The 21,227-nt window shown below is 45.3% G+C and overlaps 1 protein-coding gene across 1 annotated transcript in view; it reads right to left on the reverse strand.

The window, feature by feature from the left end:
• The window catches only part of GATAD2A (GATA zinc finger domain containing 2A), a 1,922,743-nt gene that overhangs the window by 144,583 nt on the left and 1,756,933 nt on the right, over positions 1-21,227 (reverse strand). Inside the window, exon 10 of the mRNA XM_044054781.1 lies at positions 3,822-4,111. Within this exon, the coding sequence (XP_043910716.1) occupies positions 3,822-4,111 (290 nt within the window). The remainder of the gene's footprint in view (positions 1-3,821; positions 4,112-21,227) is intronic.

Here is a 21,227-nt window from a genome sequence, read left to right on the forward strand (position 1 = left end):
TTGGGATGGTACAAGTCTTGACTTGTGAATGTTGACTGTATATCCCAAGGCCTGAAGAAGATAGATGGCATAATTCAAGTGTTTTACCAAAATTTGTTGGCTGTCCGCTTGTATAAGGCAGTCGTCCAGATACGGGTATATTTGCATCCCCTGAAGTCTGCAGTGTGCAATTACTGATGCCAGGCATTTCGTGAATACTCTGGGCGCAGTAGATAAGCCAAAGGGCAATGCTGAGAATTGATAATGCTCTGAACCTGCAAGAAATCTGAGGTGTCTTCTGCAGCTTTGTCTGATAGGGACATGCAGGTATGCCTCCTTGAGGTCCAGAGTTACCAGCCAAGACCCCTTGCCCAGCATGGGAAGGAGTTGCTGTAGAGTCAGCATTTTGAATTTTGGCACAATGAGATAAATATTTAGTGCGGACAAGTCGAGAATAGGCCTCCATTGCTTTTCTTTTCTTGGAACAAGGAAGAGTCTGGAATAAAATCCTTGGCCTTGTTCTGCAAGAGGAACCTTTTCTATTGCTTTCATTCTCATTAAGTTGGAGATTTGTTTCAAAGCCTCTGCCCTTTGATTTGGTGGCAGGTCTGGCATGCCTTTTCTTTTTGGTAATATGTGTGGAAATGGAACCTGTATCCTTTGTCTATTATTTGTAGTGTCCATTTGTCCCTTGTAATAATGTGCCAATTTTCTGAAAATAAGGAAAGCTTTCCGCCCAAAGGTGCTTTCAATTGAGCCCTGGTTGGCGGTGTCAAAGTAAAGTCATTGAGTCTGTCCTTGTGCAGCAGTTGTAGGCCCTGCACTACCTCTCTGGTTGGGAGGCTGCCATTGACGTCCTCTGTAGGGGCCTCTAGTTTGCCCTCTACCTCTGGCACGCCTGTTCTTGCCTCTCTGAAATCTGTCTGTGTCTGGAAAGGACCAGTTCTTGGAAGGCCAATTTCTGCTGAATCTTGGTGGTTGGACTTGCATAAAATCTTTGACTGTTTGTACAGATTTTGCCTTTTCCTCAAATTTCTTTAAGACCTCCTGAGCAGTGCAGCCAAATAACTTTTGCTTTTCCAGTGGAGCATCCAGAAGCTTTGCTTTAACATGGTCTGGCAGAGATTGTTCCTTCAGCCAAGCATGCCTACGTATGACTGCACCTGTCATAGCTGACCTACATGAAGCTTCCAATGCATCATAACCACACTGCAAAAAATGGTTGCTAACCTGTTGTGAGTTATGTACTAGATCCTGAAGTGATTTGCGATCTAGGGGTTCAGGTGAAGACAGCTTTTGATGCAATTCATCTAACAAATATTCTTGGTACTGTATCATATGAAATTGACAGTTTAAAGCCCTCATAGAAAGGGTAGCAGAAGTATACACTTTTTTACCCCATCGATCTAAAGCCCTGGACTCCCTTTCAGAGGGGAGTGGATTTTTTGTAGTGACAGCTGCAACCCCTTTAGGGCCCTGGGAAATAGTTTCTGGATCAGCAGAGTGGGCCTTGTAAAGGAACAGATGGGATTCCGGGACCCTGTAGTACCTATCGGGTTTGGCAGGAGCCGGAGGGAGAGTGTCAGGGGTTGTGCTAGATTCAGAGTACACATCATCAATGACATTCAAAACAGGGGGAATAGCCAAAGGTCTATGCTGAGGCAAATGTAAGAAGGTCCTTAATCTCTTCCTGGAATCAGAGAATTCCTGGCCCTGCCATTGGAAATGCTCCCTCATAGTGTGCAGAGTTTCCCCAAAACACAGTTCTTCAGGAGGGGAGGCCGAAGGGATAGATTCCTCTGCATCTGAATCCTCGTTGGCCGAAAAAGCCTCCTCCTGGTAGTCCGAGAGAGCAGAGCCATCAGAGGCCTCATCAGAGGAGAGGGGATCAGAGGGCTCAACCCTGGGCCTTTTTTCTGTAGGAGGTTGAGAGCCCCTGTCAGGATGAGGCTGAGAGCCCCTAATTAATGAAATAAGGTCCTCTGCTAGACTAAGGATCTGAGAACCTGTAGTGGGTCCCTGAGGAATAACCCTGGGAGGCATACATTTTGAGAGTTTAGCAGCTTTAGCCCTAGAGAATGCCTTAATAGACATGGATGCAAGAGGCCTGGCTGCCCCACGTGCTGGTGTAGTTTTGTCTAAGGGAATGGTGTCGGAGGGTTCCTGGACACCAGATTCAAAAGGAGATTCCACAACCGATACAGTAGTGGCCTCCGGGGCCGAGGTTGTCGGCTGTACGGTTTCAGTAGACGGTAGTACCAAGGACTCTGTTTCAGCCGAGACCGAGACACTGGCGGTAGGCCTAGCCGTGGTTTCAGCCGAAACCGCGGACCGTGTGTGTCGGTCCTTGTCCTTCCGTTTCTTTATTAAATGAGAAGTCGGAGTCTCCGACGGCATTTTGTAAGCAAAACTAGCCCCAAAAAATTCCTCTGCAAACTCCGACCGACGTCTTAGAGTGCGTCGGTTGAAGGAAGCACAGGCGGAACAGGCCGAGACGTCGTGGTCTGTTCCTAGGCAAGGTAGTCAGTAAGAGTGGAAATCCTTATGAGGTATTTGTTTCCTACAAGTTAAGCAATTATTAATTTTATCTGACATCGGCTGAGGCAAGAAAGAGTCCCCAATGGGGTACTTAGCTTTTGAAGTCTTCGGTTTAGCTGAATTACAGGAGTTGGCCGACCGGCACTTGCGAACTGCTTCTGATTCGGGCACCACGCGGCAAGAAAGACCAAGGAAGATGGCGTCGGCTGACGCTTTTATACCCCAGGCGCTCTGACGTCAGGGAAGGGGCGACATCAGCCGACACCGGACCCAGACTTTGGAATCCGGCCGACCGAAGGGCTGCCTGAGGCAGGACAACCCATATGTGATGACTGCAGATGCATCCTTGAAGGACATCTGCTATATTCATACAGATACACATCTGTAGGACTCTGCTCATGCACTTTTTTCTTTTTTGTAAACAAACAGTACACCACTACAGATGATGTGTAACACAGTGAGCAAAAACGGTCACTGCACAGAGTTAAAGTAAACAGACAAGTGGATAATGCATACATACCACTAAATCTGTATTGGAATTATAATTATCTTTCTTGTAGCTTTTCTCCTCAGGTCTCCACTGAAAATGGGCTTGTGCTCAGTTGGATACCCCGGTTAACAAATGTGAAATAAATAACTGTTGAAGGCAGAATATTTAGAAAGGTATGAATGTGCAGTTCAAAAAATGATGCACAACAATGCTAAAGGAGGATACAAACAAGAGATGAAGAAACTCAACTGCAAGCAGAAAAATACAATTTTAAAATGAGATGAAAATAAAAAAATCCTCAGTAATTCTATGGAAACTCCTGCAACAAGAACAGCCTGTACAAAAACTTCAAGTGATGTGACAGTTTATGAGACTCAACAAATTAAAGCAAAAAAAAAAAAAAAAAAAAAAAAAAACCCTCAAACAGGCTTTTAAATGTTTATCAAAAACAGTAAATTGTTCAGAAATGTACAACACTATTGTGAAAGCATTCAAGGCTATTAAAAACTAAATGCTGTCACTAATGAATGCTCACCTTTCAAGCAGAAACTGTAAAACACACAGATGTCGATAAAGTGCAGTACTCTAGCAAAGCGCCAAATTCAGAATTTGTTCCGCAAAGCTGTCAGCAAATAAGGAACAAAAGGACACAGCAAAGACATCCTCCAGATTTCACAAAACAAGTGTACTAGTTAGTGCCCCAGTATCCCAAAGGTAACAAATCTACATGGCCAGAAAACTGCAATAGCTGGAAAGCATCCTTTTTTTTACTACACATTATAAGTAATGAGGGTCAGTGCCTACAGGTGTTTACCTGCTTCAGTGTGTGATGTTGTACTACTGGCTCTGGTTTGGTCTGTGCAGGTGAACTTGTCTGCTGCATTATCCTTTGTTCTATCTCCTGCTCTTGCTGTAGGGCTTTCACAAAAGCTGCTTTTAGTCGATTAGTGTGCTCTGCCTTAAGCACCTTCTTCTGATTTGAGGTCATGCAGTTTTCACACATAATTTTACCATTTTTTTCCTGCCTCCAGCGACAGGTGAAATCTGTATTACACTGGGCACACACACAGGGCTCCTTGGGTGGAGGAACTGCAACAGCTTTACCTACAATAAATAGGAAATGAAACAATTAAAAGTGAAACAAGGAAAAGCTGAAAATAAACTTGCTTGAGGTAGGATTCTAACTTCTCTACAAAATGAGGATTTTTCAAAGAAATTTAACAAGGCACTTGAAAAACAAAAAAAAACTATTAAGTATAATGCTACTGCAGTGGCAGATACGGCATGCTGATGTAACTTACGTGCCCACATCACTGTTACGCCTATGCTGAATGCATTACATAAATCATCATGGACTGTAAAAATGCTTGGGTGTTCTATACAGAATTCTAATCCAAACTCCACTAGTGCTGTTCTGTGTACAATGCATTTCAGACTGGCCAAAGTAGCTTTTTGTCCAATAGAAATGTCATGACAGGAAGAACAGCCTAGGTGTTACCTATAATGCCAAAAGAACAAAAATAGTACGGGAAACCAGGTCTGTAAGAAGGGTAAGGTCACCTGCAATCTAGCCCTTTCACGGAAAAAAAGTACAGTTTTGTACCTACCATAAATGTAGATGTTCGAGTGTTCACCCTGCTGCAGTCATCACACTTGGGTTAACCTGCCGTCAGGCGGTCCCGCAGTTGGCCTGAATTCCAAAATCTTGGTCCGGCGTCAGTTGCTGTCGCTTCTTCCCTGACGTCAGTGTGTCAGGGATATACAAAAGGGATCAGACACCATTTTCTTGCCCCAGATGTCAGGTGCCCCCAAAAGGTAGGCAAAAAAAAAAAAAAAATATATATATATATATATATATATATATACACACACACACACACACACACACATATGGCTATATAAAAATAAAACAAAACCCTTGGGTACAAGCAAATACACCACAGAGGTAGTATAGGATAAAGTGGTAGAGATAAGTTCAGCTAGTTCAGAGGGGATGGAGGGAGGGTAACCTGGACTGCAGCAGGGTGAACACTCGAACATCTACATTTATGGTAGGTACAAAACTGTACTATGTTCATCGTGTTACCCTGCTGCAGTCATCACACTTGGGTTGAATCCCAAAGCTAAGGAGGGGAGGTGGAGTCAAACAGGGTTAGAGGAGGCTAGTAGGCCATGCAAAACTGCAGTGGCAAAACCAGCTCTAGTCTTAGAGTAAAGAGGTAAGTGATAGTGTTTGGTGAAGGTGTGGACTGAACTCCAAGTAGCAGCTTCCAGAATATCCTTGGTTGGCACTCCCCTGAGAAAGGCTGCTGATGTAGCTGTAGCCCTGGTGGAGTGGGACCTAATGTTAGCAGGTACTGGTTTCCCACGATGTGCGTAGCAGAAACGTATGCAATGTCCTATCCATTTAGAAATGGTCTGTTTTGAGACAACTTTTCCTTGTGATCCTGTAGCATAGGCTACAAAGAGCTGGTCAGTTTTTCTGAAAGCCTTAGTTTTATCCAAGTAGTAACGTAATTGCCTGTGAATGTCCAAAGAGTGCAGGAGTCTTTCTCCTTTATTCTGGGGATTTGGGAAGAAGGTGGACAAGTGAATGGTTTGGTTTAGGGCCACACTGGATACCACCTTTGGCATAAAGGAAGGATTAGTCCGTAGAGAAACTGTCTTGATGAAAAATGAGGAAAGGTTCCACTGCCATTAGTGCCTGTAGCTCTGAGACTCTTCTAGCTGAGGTTATTGCTAGTAGTAGGGCAGTTTTCCATGAAAGAAATTTTAAATCAGTTTAAAAAGCTGGTTCAAAGGGCGGCAGTGTAAGTTTTTCCGGGACAAAGTTGAGATCCCAAGTAGGTGTTGGAGCTCTCCTTGGCGGTCTTAAGTTCTTAGCCCCTCTGAGGTACTGTCTTAGGAGTGGATGTGAAAATAAAAGAGAGGATCCGTGCTGTAATGAGCTGAAATTGCTGAGGCGTGGATCTTAATAGATGAAAAGGTAAGTCCTTTGTGCAACATCTCAGTTAAGTATTGTAGAATCTGAGGAATGTTCCAGGGGATTTAGGCCTTTAGCCTGGTTCCAGGAGCAAAATCTTTTCCATTTGTCTGAATAGGTTTTCCTGGTGCTGGGCCTCCTGGCCTCCAGAATGACATCCATAACAGCTTTGGATAAAGGTGTTGGTTGGTTGTTTAGGTAATTTGCCATGCAGCCAGGTTTAAAGTCTTGACCTGGCTGTGTAGAATCAGACTGTCTCACTGGGTGAGCAGGTGTGGAATTTGTGGCAAAATCCATGGTGGGCCCTGGACCATGGTCCTTATAATTGGATACCAATGTTGGCGTGGCCAATCTGGTGCAACGAGAATCATTTGTGGCCTCTCTAATCTGACTTTCAGCAGTACCTTTGCTAGAAGAGGCAGTGGAGGGAAGGCATACACGGTCAATGTTTTCCAACTGAATGAGAGAGCGTCCACTTTCCAAGCTAGTGGACGGAAGGTCCTTGTGCAAAATTTTTGAAGTTGGTGGTTGTGGAAGTTTGCAAACAGATCTATGTCTGGGCATCCCCATTTTTGAGCTATCATTGCAAATACTTGTGGATCTAGTTTCCAGTCATGTGGATCCATGATGTTTATGCTTAGGTCGTCTGCCAATGTGTTTTTCTTTCCTGGCAGGAATTATGCTTGTAATTGAACCTGGTAAGACAGTGCAGTGTTCCACAAGGTCATTGCTTGCCTGCACAGAGGATAGGAATGTGTGCCCCCTTGCTTGTTTATGTACCACAACTGTGGTGTTGTCTGTCCTTATTAGTAGTTGTCCTGGGTGTAGAAGGTCCTTGAAAGCTGTTGGGGCATTCTCCTGGGTGTAGAAGGTCCAAAAGAAAACTGTTAGGGCATTCTGCAAAGCTAGCATTTCTTTTTGATTGATATGCAGGTGTCTCTGATCTGTAGTCCATTTGCCCTGAATGCACTGTCCTGCCATGTGTGCTCCCCAGGCATAGTCCGATGCATCTGTTGTCATAGTTTGCCTGGCTGTGAGTAAGGTGAAAGGCTGACCCTTGTTGGGGTGACATGCCTGTGCCCACCATAGAAACTCCTGTTGAAGGCAGGGAATGAGTGGAATCATCGTTTCCAAGCTGTGGCTGTACTGAGTTCATACACTTTTCAGGTACCATTGTAATTTTCTCATATGCAGTTTTGCAAATGGTATTAATAGAATGTAAGATGCCATGAATCCCAAGGCCTGCAGAATTTTTCTTGCAGGGAGTTGGGTCTTTGTTGCCATTATTTTGAAATACTGAAACAGTTGTCGTCGTTTGTCTGGCGTGAGATAAGCCATCTGGGCCGTTGTATTCAAGCTGACACCCAGGAATGTTATGTTTTGTGAGGGCACTAGTTTTTATTTCTTTTCGTTTACTGTGTACCCTAGGCAACTCAGAAGGTGTTTGACAAATGCCAGATGCTGTAGAAGAATGTCCTTGCTTTCTGCTTGAATAAGGCAGTCGTCCAGGTATGGGTATATTTAAATGCCTCTTTCTCTGCAGTATGCAATTACTGGTGCCAGGCATTTTGTGAAGACCCTGTGCACAGTAGATAAGCCAAAGGGCAGTGCAGAGAATTGATAATGCGTTGAACCTGCAATGAAGTGGAGGTATCTTCTGCAATTTTGTCTGATAGGGACATGCAGGTATGCCGCCTCGAGGTCCAAAGTGACTAGCCAAGCAAAAGTGACTAGCCAAGAATTCTTGCCCAGCATGGGAAGAAGCTGCTGTAGTGTTAGCATCTTGAATTTTGGTACTTGCAGATGGGTGTTCAGAATTGAAAGATCCAGAATGGGTCTCCATGCTTTGTCCTTTCTTGGAACTAGGAAGAGTCTTGAGTAAAATCCTTGTCCCTGCTCCTGTGTAGGTACCTGTTGAATGGCTCTCATGTTCATGACGGCTGTTAATTTGTTTTTATGCCTCTGCCCATTGATTTGGTGGCAGGTTTGGCATTCCTTTGATCCTTGGTAAGGTATGAAAGTGGAATCTGTATCCTTGAGAGACAATGTTTAGAACCCATTTGTCTTTTGTGATGATGTGCCAGCTGCCTGCAAAAAAGGTTAGTTTTCCTCCCAAGGGTGTTGCCAGGAGAGATTTGCTTGGTAGTTTGAGGATAGAGTCATTGTGTCTGCCTTCAGCTAGCTTGGGGCCTATATTCTCCTCCTTTCTGGGCAGCAGAACCCCACTGGCGAGGTTTGTAAGGGCCCTGTGAATTACCTCTCTGCCCCTTGGTCGTCTGTATTTGCCCCTCTGTGATCTGTCTGAAGCTGGAAAGGACCAATTTTTTGTTGGCCAATTTCTGCTGAAGCGAGGGGGTTGTACCTGCAAGAAATCCTTGACCGTTTGCATAGATTTAGCCTTATCCTCCATTTTCTTTAAAACCTCTTCTGCTTTGACACCAAATAATACATCCTGTTGTAAAGGTGCATCTAATAATTTTGCTTTAACTTGGTCAGGGAGGGTTTGTTCTTTTAACCAAGCATGTCTACGAATGACTGAGCCAGTAACAGCTGCTCTACAGGAAGCTTCCAGTGAATCAAATCCGCATTGTAAAGTATGCTTGCCCACCTGTTCAGCTGCATGCAACAGATCCTGCATTTACTTGAACTCAGGCTGTTCTGAGTGTATGCTCATTTTTTGTTTTAACTGAGACATCAGGAATTGTTGATATTTCAACATGTGAAACTGGCAATTTAATGCTCTCATAGCCAGAGTTGCAGAGGTGTATATTTTCTTTCCCCATCTATCTAGGGCTCTGGAATCTCTTTCAGAGGGCACAGGATTTGTAGCCATAGAAGCTTTTGCTCCCTTAGGACCCTGGGATAGGTTTCTGGGCCAGCTACAGGGCTTTTATAAAGGAATTTGTGAGAGTCAGGTACTCTGTAGTATCTACCTGGTTTGGCTGGAGCAGGAGGTAGAGAGTCTGGATTTAAACTAGACTCCAAGTAGAAATCATCCACAATATCTAAAACAGGAGGAATAGCAAGAGGTCTGTGCTGGGGTAATAGAAGGAACTCTCTGAGCCTTTTCTTAGAATCTGAGTAATCCTGGCCTTCCCAGTGGAAATGTTCCCTCATGGTATGTAATGTTTCCCCAAAGGAGTAGTCTTCAGGGGGAGATGCTGAGGGAATAGAGTCTTCAGCATCAGAATCCTCATAAGGTGGAGAAGCGTAATCCTGTTCCTCAGAAGAATCTGAGGAGAAAGAAACCTGGTCAGAGGATGCATAATCCTCCTCTTGTCTTGGTCTTTTATCAGGAGGGGGATGGAAACCCCTGATAAGGGTAATTAAATCTTCAGCCATCTTAAACATCTGTTTCTTAGGCATGGGGCCTTAACCTGTAGACTGATGAACAGTTTTCTTAGGTTTTAAAGGAGTTTTAAGTTTAGCATAAGATTTAATGGTGAGTGTAGTCTGTCTGATGACACCACCTGCAACCGAAGGTGTTTCCTCTGCACCGGTGTCTAAATCTGCTCCGGTGTTGGTAGATGGCTGCGTCGGCCTAGTAGACTCTGTGTGGGAGTCGGCAGCTGTCTGGGGTTCCAGCTCTGCAGTCGTCATGGGCTGCGTAGGCGCCTCACTGAAAACCCGGTCTGGCTTATTCCTAGGCTGCCTGTCCTTATTCTTGCATTTTTAATGAATTGCGGTCGGCTGCTCCGACGGCATGATATAATTGAATTTCCCACCAAACGGCGTTTGAAAGTGCACTTATTAAACCTAGCGCAAAACCGACAACCTGTGACGTCGTGGTCTGGGCCTAGGCAAGGAATGCCATAGTCCTTATGAGGTATTTGCTTCCCACAAGAAATGCAATTGTTAACTTTTTCTGACATCGGACTAAGGCAAGAAAATATTCCCCAACTGGGTACTTAGCTTTATTGAAGACTTCGGACTGAAATTCAAATCGAAAATCTCAGGTATCGGCCGACCGGCATTTGCGAACTGCTTCTGCTTCGGGCACCGCGCGGCAAGAAAGACTGAAGAAAATGGCGTTGGATGCCTCTTATATACCACTGACGTCAGGGAAGAAGCGACAGCAACCAACGCCGGACCAAGACTTTGGAATTCGGATGACTGCGGGGCCGCCTGACGGCAGGATAACCCAAGTGTGATGACTGCAGCAGGGTAACACTATGAACATCAAGCTGTTACTTGTGAATGAAACCAGCACAACCAGAGCACGCTACAATAAGGCAATAGAGACATACCAGTCAACATACCTAGTACAACAAATAAGATATATGTACACAACAAAAGTCCACTTAACAGCTGCAATCAGTCCCCACATATGCATAGCACTATATATCAGGATTGTCGAGCCACGCCTCCAACAATGCTACAACTGCATGTAGTAGTGAAGATGCTGCGGCACCCACAAAGGCAAAGGAGAAATGGCTGATGCCCAAAATAAGCAAAAAAACAACTGGGAACGGGAGACTGCTTCCAGTTAACTTTCTTCCCCCAATTAATATGCCTATTAAACCACTGGCTAGCAAACTGCAGATTGTGTCATTTCTATGCTCAATACTACAAAAGTAACTTTGGCCTGTGATGACACAGCTGTTAACCATTGCATACATGCTGATAAAGACATTTCGAAAACAATATTACTTTCAGAGAAAGTCTAAATACATACACTGACACATCACTTGCTACATCTCTTTAGCAGTAAGGTAAAATGGGGGGTACTACTGTTTATTAATGGGGAGCTCTACCATTCAAATGAATGGTATTAAAGTGAATGTACTCACCCGTTCCTAAATCTCCAAAAGTCTGACAATGTTCTTTTATTACATAGGTTGGTACTAGACTATCGGCCCTAGGGCCTACAGAAGCCTAGCCATAACAATTCCCTGGCTATTTCTTCCCACAATATTTACTTCACTGGAACCCTGTCTATCAGGGTGACTGACGTGATCCCCGGGGAGAATTTCCTATCTCCCCATCCAATCATCAAGGATCTTTCTGAAGAGGGCCAAAGAGGCGCTCTGCTTGACATGTATGGGCAAGTCCAATCCAGAGTCTGGAGAGTCTCTGGGTCAGGAACCTATCCCTCCAGCATGTTTTATTCATTGTGATGACAAGGTTTAGATCCCTGGGGCATGTGGCTCTGAGGGATTGGGATTTCTTTAAGTGTAGTATGGTCCAACAGCTCTGGGTTTGGCATGGCCCTGTATGTTAAGCAGAGATCTCCTCTGAATAGACGATTTGCGACAGAGTATAGCTGGAGTTTTTTTTTTTTTTAGACGGTCAGCATAGGGCATCTGCTTTAGACCTGTGATTCTTTTAGTGAGGTATTTCTGTGGCCTTTGCAGTTGTACAACGGGTCTAATGAGGGATGTGTACAGTGGGACAATGACCTCCTTTTTTCTGGATGAAAAGCCCTTAGTGATGAGGTGTGCCATATAGAAGGGTTTCCTGACTGTTGTGGCGATGTGGTTATCGAAAGTGAGAACACTGTCCACTTGTGTCCCTAAGTCTGTTATCACACTTTCGGTGTTAAGTGTACTGTCAACCTTTGTGGTAATTCACGGGTACATGCTTTTTCCCAAAGGGGATAACTATACATTTCTTGGCATTGAGCTTGAGCCCATGGCTCAATGTGCTGCAGTTGAGTGCCATTTATTTAAATTTATCCTTGCAGAGTGTTTCCCTTTTTCTCATAGTTCTGAAACCACAAAGTTGGCATAGCTTTGGGGGGGATAGGCATGGGGGCCAGTCCACTACAAAAATGTTGTATACTTGATACCTCCCCACAGTTTCAGTGTGTGAACTGTTCAACAAGTATGACTTGTACAGTATGCCACTGGTGGGATGTGTTGAATTTTGGTAGTGGCCTCCAACATGTATAGTTTTATTTTACTTACACTAGTCCCACTAGACAAATAGCCTCTTATTAGGGAAGACTAACAGGTGCAAGAGCAGAGGGCTTTCGCTGCATTTGTAGGTTTGCAATTTGACCCAAGAACATGAGTAATAAACAAAGTATAATTAAACAAACAATAATTTTACCCTGGGATATCCAGACTGAGTAATGTTGTGCAAAATGCTCAGTGCGACATTAATCTAAATGAAAGACAAATATTTAAATTAAAATTGAGAGCAATTTATTGCTAATGTTAAGTAGCAGCACTGTTAAGAAGCAGAATTATCAGTTCTAAAATAAGACCGTGCTTTTGTCTCAGCAAAAGGGGCACTTTTAGTTACTGCATCTGTGATTTTTAATTAGATACAAAAGGTTTAATTTTAAAAATGTATTAATGGGAACAGTTCATTCAAACCAAGACCAAGTTTAAAAAAAGATCTATCTTTATCCTACCGCTATAATTCAACATAACAGTTTTTGACAGAACATAGAGTAAGAGTTTAGGAAAATGTTGGCAAACCTAAGAAAGGATTTTATAATTTGACAAATTAAAAGAATGAGCCATTACAAAATATACATATTTTACAGTAGATTTTCCTAAAATTGGAAGCTTTCTCAATGCATCTGACATTCTATTTTTTTACCATGTTGCAAAGTAGAAATCTGTTTTAATTTTTCATCCAAATGTGAACGATTGGTTTCAACGACAGTTGGCACTTTTAAGACTGTGCTAGAAAAATGTATTGGGAACAGTCTTGTTCTTTTGCTACTTTTGTCACAGAACCATTATACTCCTGCATTCCACAAGAAAAAGGACTTAGCATGCAAAGACAGACAGTTTAAATTCTGACAAATAATGAATTATGTATTTTAACAGACATTAACATTTTTTTTTCTCTCAAAGTGTTTAAACAGATTAAGAGTGACCATAAGGGCCAACAATGCACTCTCTTAAGATAACTTGACTATGGCTCAATGGGAATATGGATGTTTCTCAGACATTTTATGATGTAGTTTTATTCTGGCATTTTACAAATTATAGTTTCATCATTTGGAAAGAGTGCAACATCTTATTTTATGTAATATTTAAATAATATGTAAAAGTTTTTATGCTACTGGTGAACAGGGGCAAACTATAAGTGCTTTGAGATTAATTAGTGCAGCTAGGGCATTTTACAAGGAATTCGGAGGAGCTGCAAAAACTGTTAACAGACATTACTCCCAGGATTTTGAAAAAGTATTTTTGAAAAAATGAAGTTATAGAGGAAAAGTGGCCATCATTACTAGTGAAAAATTTATAAAAGGACATTTATTTATTTTACATTTGTTGACTGGGATAGTCCAACTGGATATATGTCCATTTTCAGCAGAGGTTCATAGGTTAGTACTAAGCTAACTGCCGTTGCTAGCCATTTTAAGCCTAGTCAATTATCCCTTGTGAGATTCAAACCCTGCACCTTGTGTTTCGAAGGCAAACACCGTAACCATTAGGCCACCCTCCCACCATTAGGCCCAGGGAGAAAAACTCCAAGATAATAGTAATACACATTGAACATTTAGTAAATACTAATTTCAAGAAGATTACAGTCATAAGCAATAAAAAGAAGTTATGTACTCACCATAACGTTCCATCTGAGTAGGTAACTTCATTTGTCTGCAACCTGTGGGTATCAGATCCGATTCGGATCCGAGCCGGCAGCTTTCCAAGCTATTAGATCCGAGCTCCAAGCTCCTCTCCTACCCATAATGCCCTGCCATCTCCCTCTAACCCTCAGATCGAGTTTGCCAGAAAAAGGACAATAGGAAATTCTATAACCTAGAAATGGTTACAATACATTCCAGCGATATCAATGGAATGAAGACATATCCTGATTCTTTAATAACGAACTAAGGGTCTGGAGGATGGAGGGCGGGTCGGTTGCAGACAAATGAAGTTACCTACTCAGATGGAACGTTATGGTAAGTACATAACTTCTTTATCTGAAGTAGTTAACTTCATTTGCTCAGCAACCTGTGGGACAGAGTCCCCAGCTACCAGCAACTTGGGAAGCCCTTATGGAAGGTATTCTGGAGCACTGCTGAGCCAAACGATGCATGTCCCATGGATATTAAATCCAATTTGTAGTGTGTAATAAACGTATGAGAGGAAGCCCAAGTAGCTGCTGAGCAAATGTCATCCAAAGAAACCCTTGACCAGAAGGCTGCAGAGGTGGTCATAGATCGAGTAGAATGGGCTCGCACTCTCAGGGGCTCAGGACGACCAGAACTTCTGTAAGCTAGGAGAATGCATTGGGAAATCCATCTAGCTAAGGTTACTTTAGTGACTGGCTTCCCCAGACAAGATTTTACAAAGGAAACAAAAACTTAATCAGATTTTCGAAGATCTGCTGTTCTGTTTAAGTAAAAACGTAAACTCTGTGAAAATCCAGACAATGAAGTCTGTATTCCCCTTTGTTTTGAAAACTTGGAAAGAAGACAGGTAGACTGATGGGACTGGTTGATGTTGACTTCCGAAGCCACTTTGGGCAGAAAAGAGGGATTGGTCCTGAGGGAGACCCTGTCTTTATGAAAAATGATGTAGGGAGGTTTACTGCAAAGAGCATGAAGCTCCGATATTCTTCTAGCAGAAGTAATGGCAATCAGGAAGGCCGTTTTCCAGGATACATATTTTAAATCGACTGAAGCCGCGGGTTCAAAAGGAAGCCCAGTCAGAGCTTGAAGAACTAGGGTAAGATCCCATGGAGGGACTGGATCTTTAATAGGGGGTCTTAACAAAAAGGTTCTTTTCACGAACGCTTTGCATATTTTGGAAGACGCTAGAGGCCCTGAACTGTTTCAAACATGGCAGTGGGGAAATAGCTGCCAACTGCACTTTAATAGTAGAAGCACTGGCTCCTTGATCAAAGGTATGCGAGAGAAAGTCTAGGACTGCTGGGATAGGAGCCGTGAAGGGGGTCTAAGTTCCTGTGCTCCGCCCAGACAGAGAAACGTTTCCATTTACTCTTGTAGATTTTCCTGGTAGACGGTTTATGGCCGGCCACCAGGATGGCCTTGACCGAAGATGATACACCGGGAGTCCTAGCCATTAAGGGAACTAAATCAACCAAAGCTGAGAGTTTGAGGTAGTCCAGATTGGGGGGTCTTCAATCCTAAAGGATGAGAGATCAGATCCGGATTGGGATCTAAAATCCAAGGAGGATGTACTAGAGGAGACCGCAGGTACGGGAACCAAGTTTGACGAGGCCAAAATGGGGCTATGAGGATAATTCTGCTCCCCAACCAACGAGCTTTCTGCAAGAACTTTGTCATCAATGGAAGGGGAGGATAAACATACAGAAGACCGGATGACCAAGCAGGAACTAGAGGGGCTTCCCTAGTGGGGGAATCAGAGCGAAGAACTCGCTGCACTTTGTGTTCGAAGGCGAGGCGAAGAGATCACAGCAAGGTTGACCCCACTGGATGAAGATTTGTTTTGCTACTGCTGGGTTCAGAGACCACTCGTAAGGTGAGAGGATCGTTCGACTCAACCTGTCCGCCAAGATGTTTGACCGACCCGGGACGTGCGTTGCTATGAGAAAGCGGTTTCGCCCATTTCCATACTCTCATTGCCGGCCTGCAAAGTGGATAGGATCCGGTTCCCCCGTTTGTTTATGTACCAGACTACCGACATGTTGTCTGTTTGAAGTGCAATAGTTCCTGGATGGAGAGCCTGCAACGCTAGAAGCACCACCCTCATCTCCAGGACACTGATATGCAGTGAGGTCTCTATGAAAGTCCATGTGCCTTGGACGGATCTGCCCATGCAATGCCCCCCCCCACCCGAGGAGAGATGCGCCCGTGGTCACCGTGACTTGGGGAGGGGGTATAACAAAGGGGCGGCCTTCTTGAAGATCTTTGGAGCGGAGCCACCAAAGAAGCGACTCCCTGCAAATCCTGCTGAGAGGAATAGGTGTAGACAAGGGTTGACAGAGAATGGACCATTGCATTTGTAATGTCCATTGAAGGATCCTCAACTTGAGGTGAGCTAAGGGGGACAGATTGATGGCCGCTGCCATAGATCCCAGGGCCCTCAGGACTAGTTCCGCTGGGGGAGCTGATGATTGTAAGAGGTCTAGAATGCGAAGGCTTAGATTGCGAAGCCTGTCCGCTGTCAGAAAAACTCTGGATTGAGTAGTGTCTATCCTGGCCCCTATGAATTCCAAAATTTGAGTAGGTTGAAGGGAGGATTTCTGGTGGTTTATCGTAATCCCTAGGTGGCGGGCTAGGTGTAAGAAGTAGTCCCTGCATGAGCAGAGTTGATGCCTGGTGGGGGCGGTTAGGAGCCAGTCGTCCAGGTACGGAAAGACCTGTATTCCCTGAAGCCTCAGGTGGGCCCCTACAATTGTCATGACCTTGGTGAACACCCTGGGGGGCTGTGGCGAGACCGAAGGGTAGGACCGTGAACTGATAATGGCTGGCTCCCAGCAGAAAGAGGAGGAACCTTCTGGATGGTCTGTCCATCAGAATGTGATCGTACGTATCCTTGAGGTCTTATTGAGCACATCCAGTCGTTCTCCTGCAGAAGTGGGAGAATGGATTGAATAGTGACCATCCGGAATGTTTCTTTGGCGACAGACAGGTTCAATGTTGACAGGTCGAGAATGGGTCGCAAGTCCCCAGTCTTTTTTGGCACCAAAAAGAACCTGGAGTAAAAGCCTGATCTGGATTGCTCGGGGGTGTGTGCGCTGGATAGCTTTTTTTCTTAGCAGCCCTCACATTTCTGATGCTGCTGCCTCCCTCTGATTGGGTGGGACATCGGGGAGTTTTGTTGATTGGGGAGGGTGAGATAGTAAAGGAATTGAATAGCCTCTGGAAATGATTCGGAGTATCCAGCGATCTGTCGTGATGGACTCCCATTTCGCTAGGTGTTCCGAGAAGCACCCCCCCCCCCAACTGCCTCCAGAGAGGAGCAGTCGGGCAACCCCTCAGGGCTGCTGCGCGGGTCGATCTGAAAAAGGTTCTCTCAACCCAAAATTCTTCGGACCCCCTCTGCCCCTGGGCCGGCATCCACCATGTCCTCCTCTGCCTCTGAAGGACGAGGGATACGGAGCGAAACGGGATTGTTGAACTTTCCGGAACCACATCTTCTGTCCTCTTTGGTTCCTGGAGTAGGACCTCTGAGGAGCCGAGAAGCAGATCCCGACGGCAGACGTCTTCCCATCTTTCTCGCTCTGGAGAAGTGTATCACGGACGGTTTTGCCAAAGAGCCTAGAACCGACAAAAGGGGCATTCGCGAAGGACGCCTTGAAGGGTTCTGCAAAGTTGCAGAGATGGAGCCAGGCCTGTCTATGTAAGACGAAGCCCATTCCGCTAGCTCTAGCTGCTCCTTCCGTAGCATGGGAGAGGATCCGCATAGATGTGTTGGTGATTGAATTGAGAGTGGCCATTCGAGCAGAGAAGGTCCGCTTGTCCTCGGCCGAAATGGACTCTGGGGGTAACTCAGCGTACACTTTAATCAGGCCCCGCTGTAGCCTAATCACATCTGCCATATAATTCAGTGACCTTACAGAGAAGGTCGCTGAAGAGAACATCCGCTTTCTCAAATGGTCCATCATCCGAGACTCCTTGTCTGGAGGATGCACCGAGGAACTCTCCTGTGCTAATTCCTTTTAGTGGCAGCCGCAACCACCATGGCATCCACTAGGGCACCCTTGTTCCAAACTGTCCTGTCCGTGGGAGGGCTGAGGATCCTGTCCGGTCTATTGGGAATCGGCTCAACAGTGTCCGGATCCTTCCATGCCCTGGTAGTTAGGTCTACCAGGGGGTCGGCTGGAGGGGACACCCATGAGGTAGATGGGCCTGCATCAAACGCCTCCAGAAACACAGACTCATCTGAGAAAGGTTTTTGGGTAGACCACCCCCCTCTAATACATAACATTTCCATAATGTCTCCAAAGGAGACGTCTTTGGGGGGGGTGACCTTGGGGAACCTTCTCCTTCCTCTAAGTCTGTGTCCTCTGTGAGGGACTCGTGTGAGTCCAAGTGCCTCCTCTTGCACTTCCGTTTGTGAGGGACTTCCTCAGGGGGCTGTCCAAAGAGGCCTCACCAAAAATGTCCTGTTCCTCTACGGGAACAATCTGGGACGTAGGCAAAGGCTGTCCCTGGGGCCGGATGATGGAGGAAAGGCCTGTCTGAGTGGGAATGGTGGGTGGATCCAAAGCAAGAGCCTGGGGCCTCGAATCCCTCGAAATAACCCTCTCCACGACGTTGAAACAGGAAGGGGAACTGCTTTCCCTTGGATCCAAAAGCACTTCCCTCGGATCCGACGTGCGGATCTGCGCCGAAGGTGACCAGACCGCATCCGAAAGGGTAGTGTGCCCCGACCTTGACAGCACCGAAGGCCCATTGACCCTTCCGGATCTGATGTTCAGCTCACGGCCCCGAGAGCTCGGCTCTGAAAATAGATCCAACAGACTCGAGGGTACAGTCGGCGCCGAAGTAGGAAACACTGTCGGCGGCGATCCTACCCCGGCTCCAAAGCTAGTCGGATCCGACAGCTCCGAACCCCGAAAGCGGGTAGGAGAAGGAGCGATGGGGGTGAAAAAAAGGTGTCGAGCTCCCGGGGGGGGGGGGGGGGGGGATAGGCAAGAGCACTCCCATCTGCATCTGGGCCTGAAGAAATCGACGCATCATCTGGTCCATATCAGCGTCTGGTAAACTTCTGGTGGATCTAGATGAGGCCACGGAAGCCAGCCGGGAAGGCCGCCTGGATAACCTCGAGGGTGACTGGGTCTCCTCCTCCAAACATGGAGAATGGAGCCGAGAGGGGGAAGGCCCAGAGACCTTAAGGGGAGAGGCAAGCTGTTTAGACGGCGGTGCCGAAGGGGTCGAGTTGGACCGCCTCTTATGAATGCGATGCCTTTCCTTCTCTCTGTCCCTATATTTTCTATCTTTTTTTCTGCTGTCCCTTTCCTCCTAGGCCAATGAGGGAGGGCGAGTCCCGGCCAGGGGATCAGGAGCGGCAGGTGGGGCAGCCGGCGCCACCGAGGACAAAGCAGAGTCTGGGGGCAAAAGGCCCGCCAGAATAAGCTTCGACCTCCTATCTTTCAAAGCCCTGGGGTTGAAGGCTGCACAAATAGTGCAGCACGAAGACAGGTGATCAACCCCCAGGCAAAGGACACACCGAGTGTGACCATCCGCTGGGGACAGCTTATGGCCACACTCGGTACATTTAGAGAAAATGGCTTTAGGGCCTTCAGCCATTGTAAAAGAAGAAAGGAAAAGTAGGCCCACAAGCACACACATTCACACACGCAGAGGGGGGAGGGGAATAAAACTAACAACTAAAAATTAAAAGAACTACCCAAAAGAGACTATAAAGATAGGGGAAGTTCACACACACAAAGTTATAGAAAAATCTGACAGGAATTCAAGGTTTAAATTCTAAACTTACAGTACTATGCTCGTTCAGAGAAGCTTATGGAAGTTGTGGCAAAGAGATCTGAGGGTTAGAGGGAGATGGCAGGGCATTATGGGTAGGGGGAGGAACTTGGAGCTCGGATCTATTAGCTTGGAAAGCTGCTGGCTCGGATCCGAATCGGATCTGATTCCCACAGGTTGCTGGGAAAATGAAGTTAACTACTTCAGATCAGCATTTAGCACAATTAGTACTTGTGTCTTTCGGCTTTTCCCGGTTAGGGGTTGCCACAGTGGAACTCCGGTACGCTAATGATTGGCAGTAGATTTATATGTACAGAGTTGCCAGACCTGACGCATAGCCTTCAACGAAAGTACGCCCATTCACGCATGTCTCCACACAGAAGATGCTCTAGCTGAGAATCGAATGGCACAATGTCTTGCTGTGAGGCGACAACGCTACCCAACTTATTATAAATCACTTTACAAAACTAATTTTTTTCAAAGTTATATACACAACATTACATTCAGGTTTAAGACACATTGAGCAGCAGTTATACACAATTGACCCTTCCTGAAATGGAGTGGTAGAAAAAAGTTAGAAGTAGTTGAAGTGAGGCACCTAAGAAATAGAGGTGTCACTAGTCGGGGTTAGTGCAAGGACATAACCAATGAGTTTTGAATTATTTCTTGAGTTTGTTTTTGAATCGAGTTAGTGAGGGTTCTAGGGTCAAGTCATCTGGGAGTCTGTTACATGTTTTTCCCACAGAGTTGGCAAACAGATGGTCCCCAGCTGAGTAGTTGGATTTGTATGTTTGAACTAAAAGTCTAGTGGATGATCGCAGTGGCCAGGTGCTAGTGTAGGGGCTGATAATATTTTTTAGTGCAGGTGTATTTTCTGGTTGGTAAAGGACTTTATCTGCCACTATGAATGTTGTTGTTGTTGTTTGTCTTTCGGCTTTTCCCAGTAAGGGGTCGCCACAGCGGAACTCCGGTCTGCTAATGATTGGCAGTAGAGTTTCACGAAATGCCGAGGTGCCAGCTCGATGCTCACCCTTCAATGAAGGCACGCCCATTTACACACGCATGTCTTTCGAACACTACCCAATTGCGGGGAGGACATGCAGACTCCACACAGAAGGCACTCCCAAGCCCAGCCGAGAATCGAACGGTAAAACCTCTTGCTGTGAGGTAACGAATGAAATAGCAAACTACAGTTTAGCCTGTCCAATAAGTTACAACATATATGCAAGTGGAATGATAGCTATGTACTTACCATAATGTTGGATCAATGTTCTCATTTTCGTTGGCTCAACATCTGGGTTATCAGTTCAGACTGCAAGACATTCATCCAGAGCTTTGTTTCCAATACTCTGACTCCTCCCCTACCCAAAGTTTCCTCCTGTCTGATTTATCTCAGAGTTTGCTGTCTATTCTAATTGTATAGACTAAACATTAAGAAGTGAAATAAAAATCGAAAAGCTTTCCACACTTACGAATCGAGATATGGAGCAAACAGACAGCATCTTAGTAGAGGTCTGTCAGAGCCCCAGAAGATCCAAAGGGTAACTTGGAAGGGGAAAGGAGGGAGGGATGATGAACTGCACATGAATGAGAACACAGATTTAATGTTATGGTACTTACGCAACTATTGTATCCAATGCTGTCAATTTTTGTCCATCTGAATGTTTGGGACAAATTCCCAAGCTGCCTAAAAGAACCTGGGTGGACTCGATGAAGAGTAGACTCAATGAAGGGCATTCCAAAAAAAAGGCAGAGTCAAAGGATGTGCAAGCTCAAGACCGCATATCCAACTCGATACAAAGGTGTGAACTGCTGACCAAGTTGCTGCTGCACAGATGTCACTAATAAGTACAGTTGTGTACACTTACCATAAATGTAGATGCTCGAGTGCATTCACTGTTGCAGTCATTACA

Source organism: Protopterus annectens, chromosome 13.part0 (assembly GCF_019279795.1).
Source record: "Protopterus annectens isolate FY-2018-M chromosome 13.part0, PAN1.0, whole genome shotgun sequence".
Lineage (NCBI taxonomy): Eukaryota > Metazoa > Chordata > Ceratodontiformes > Protopteridae > Protopterus > Protopterus annectens.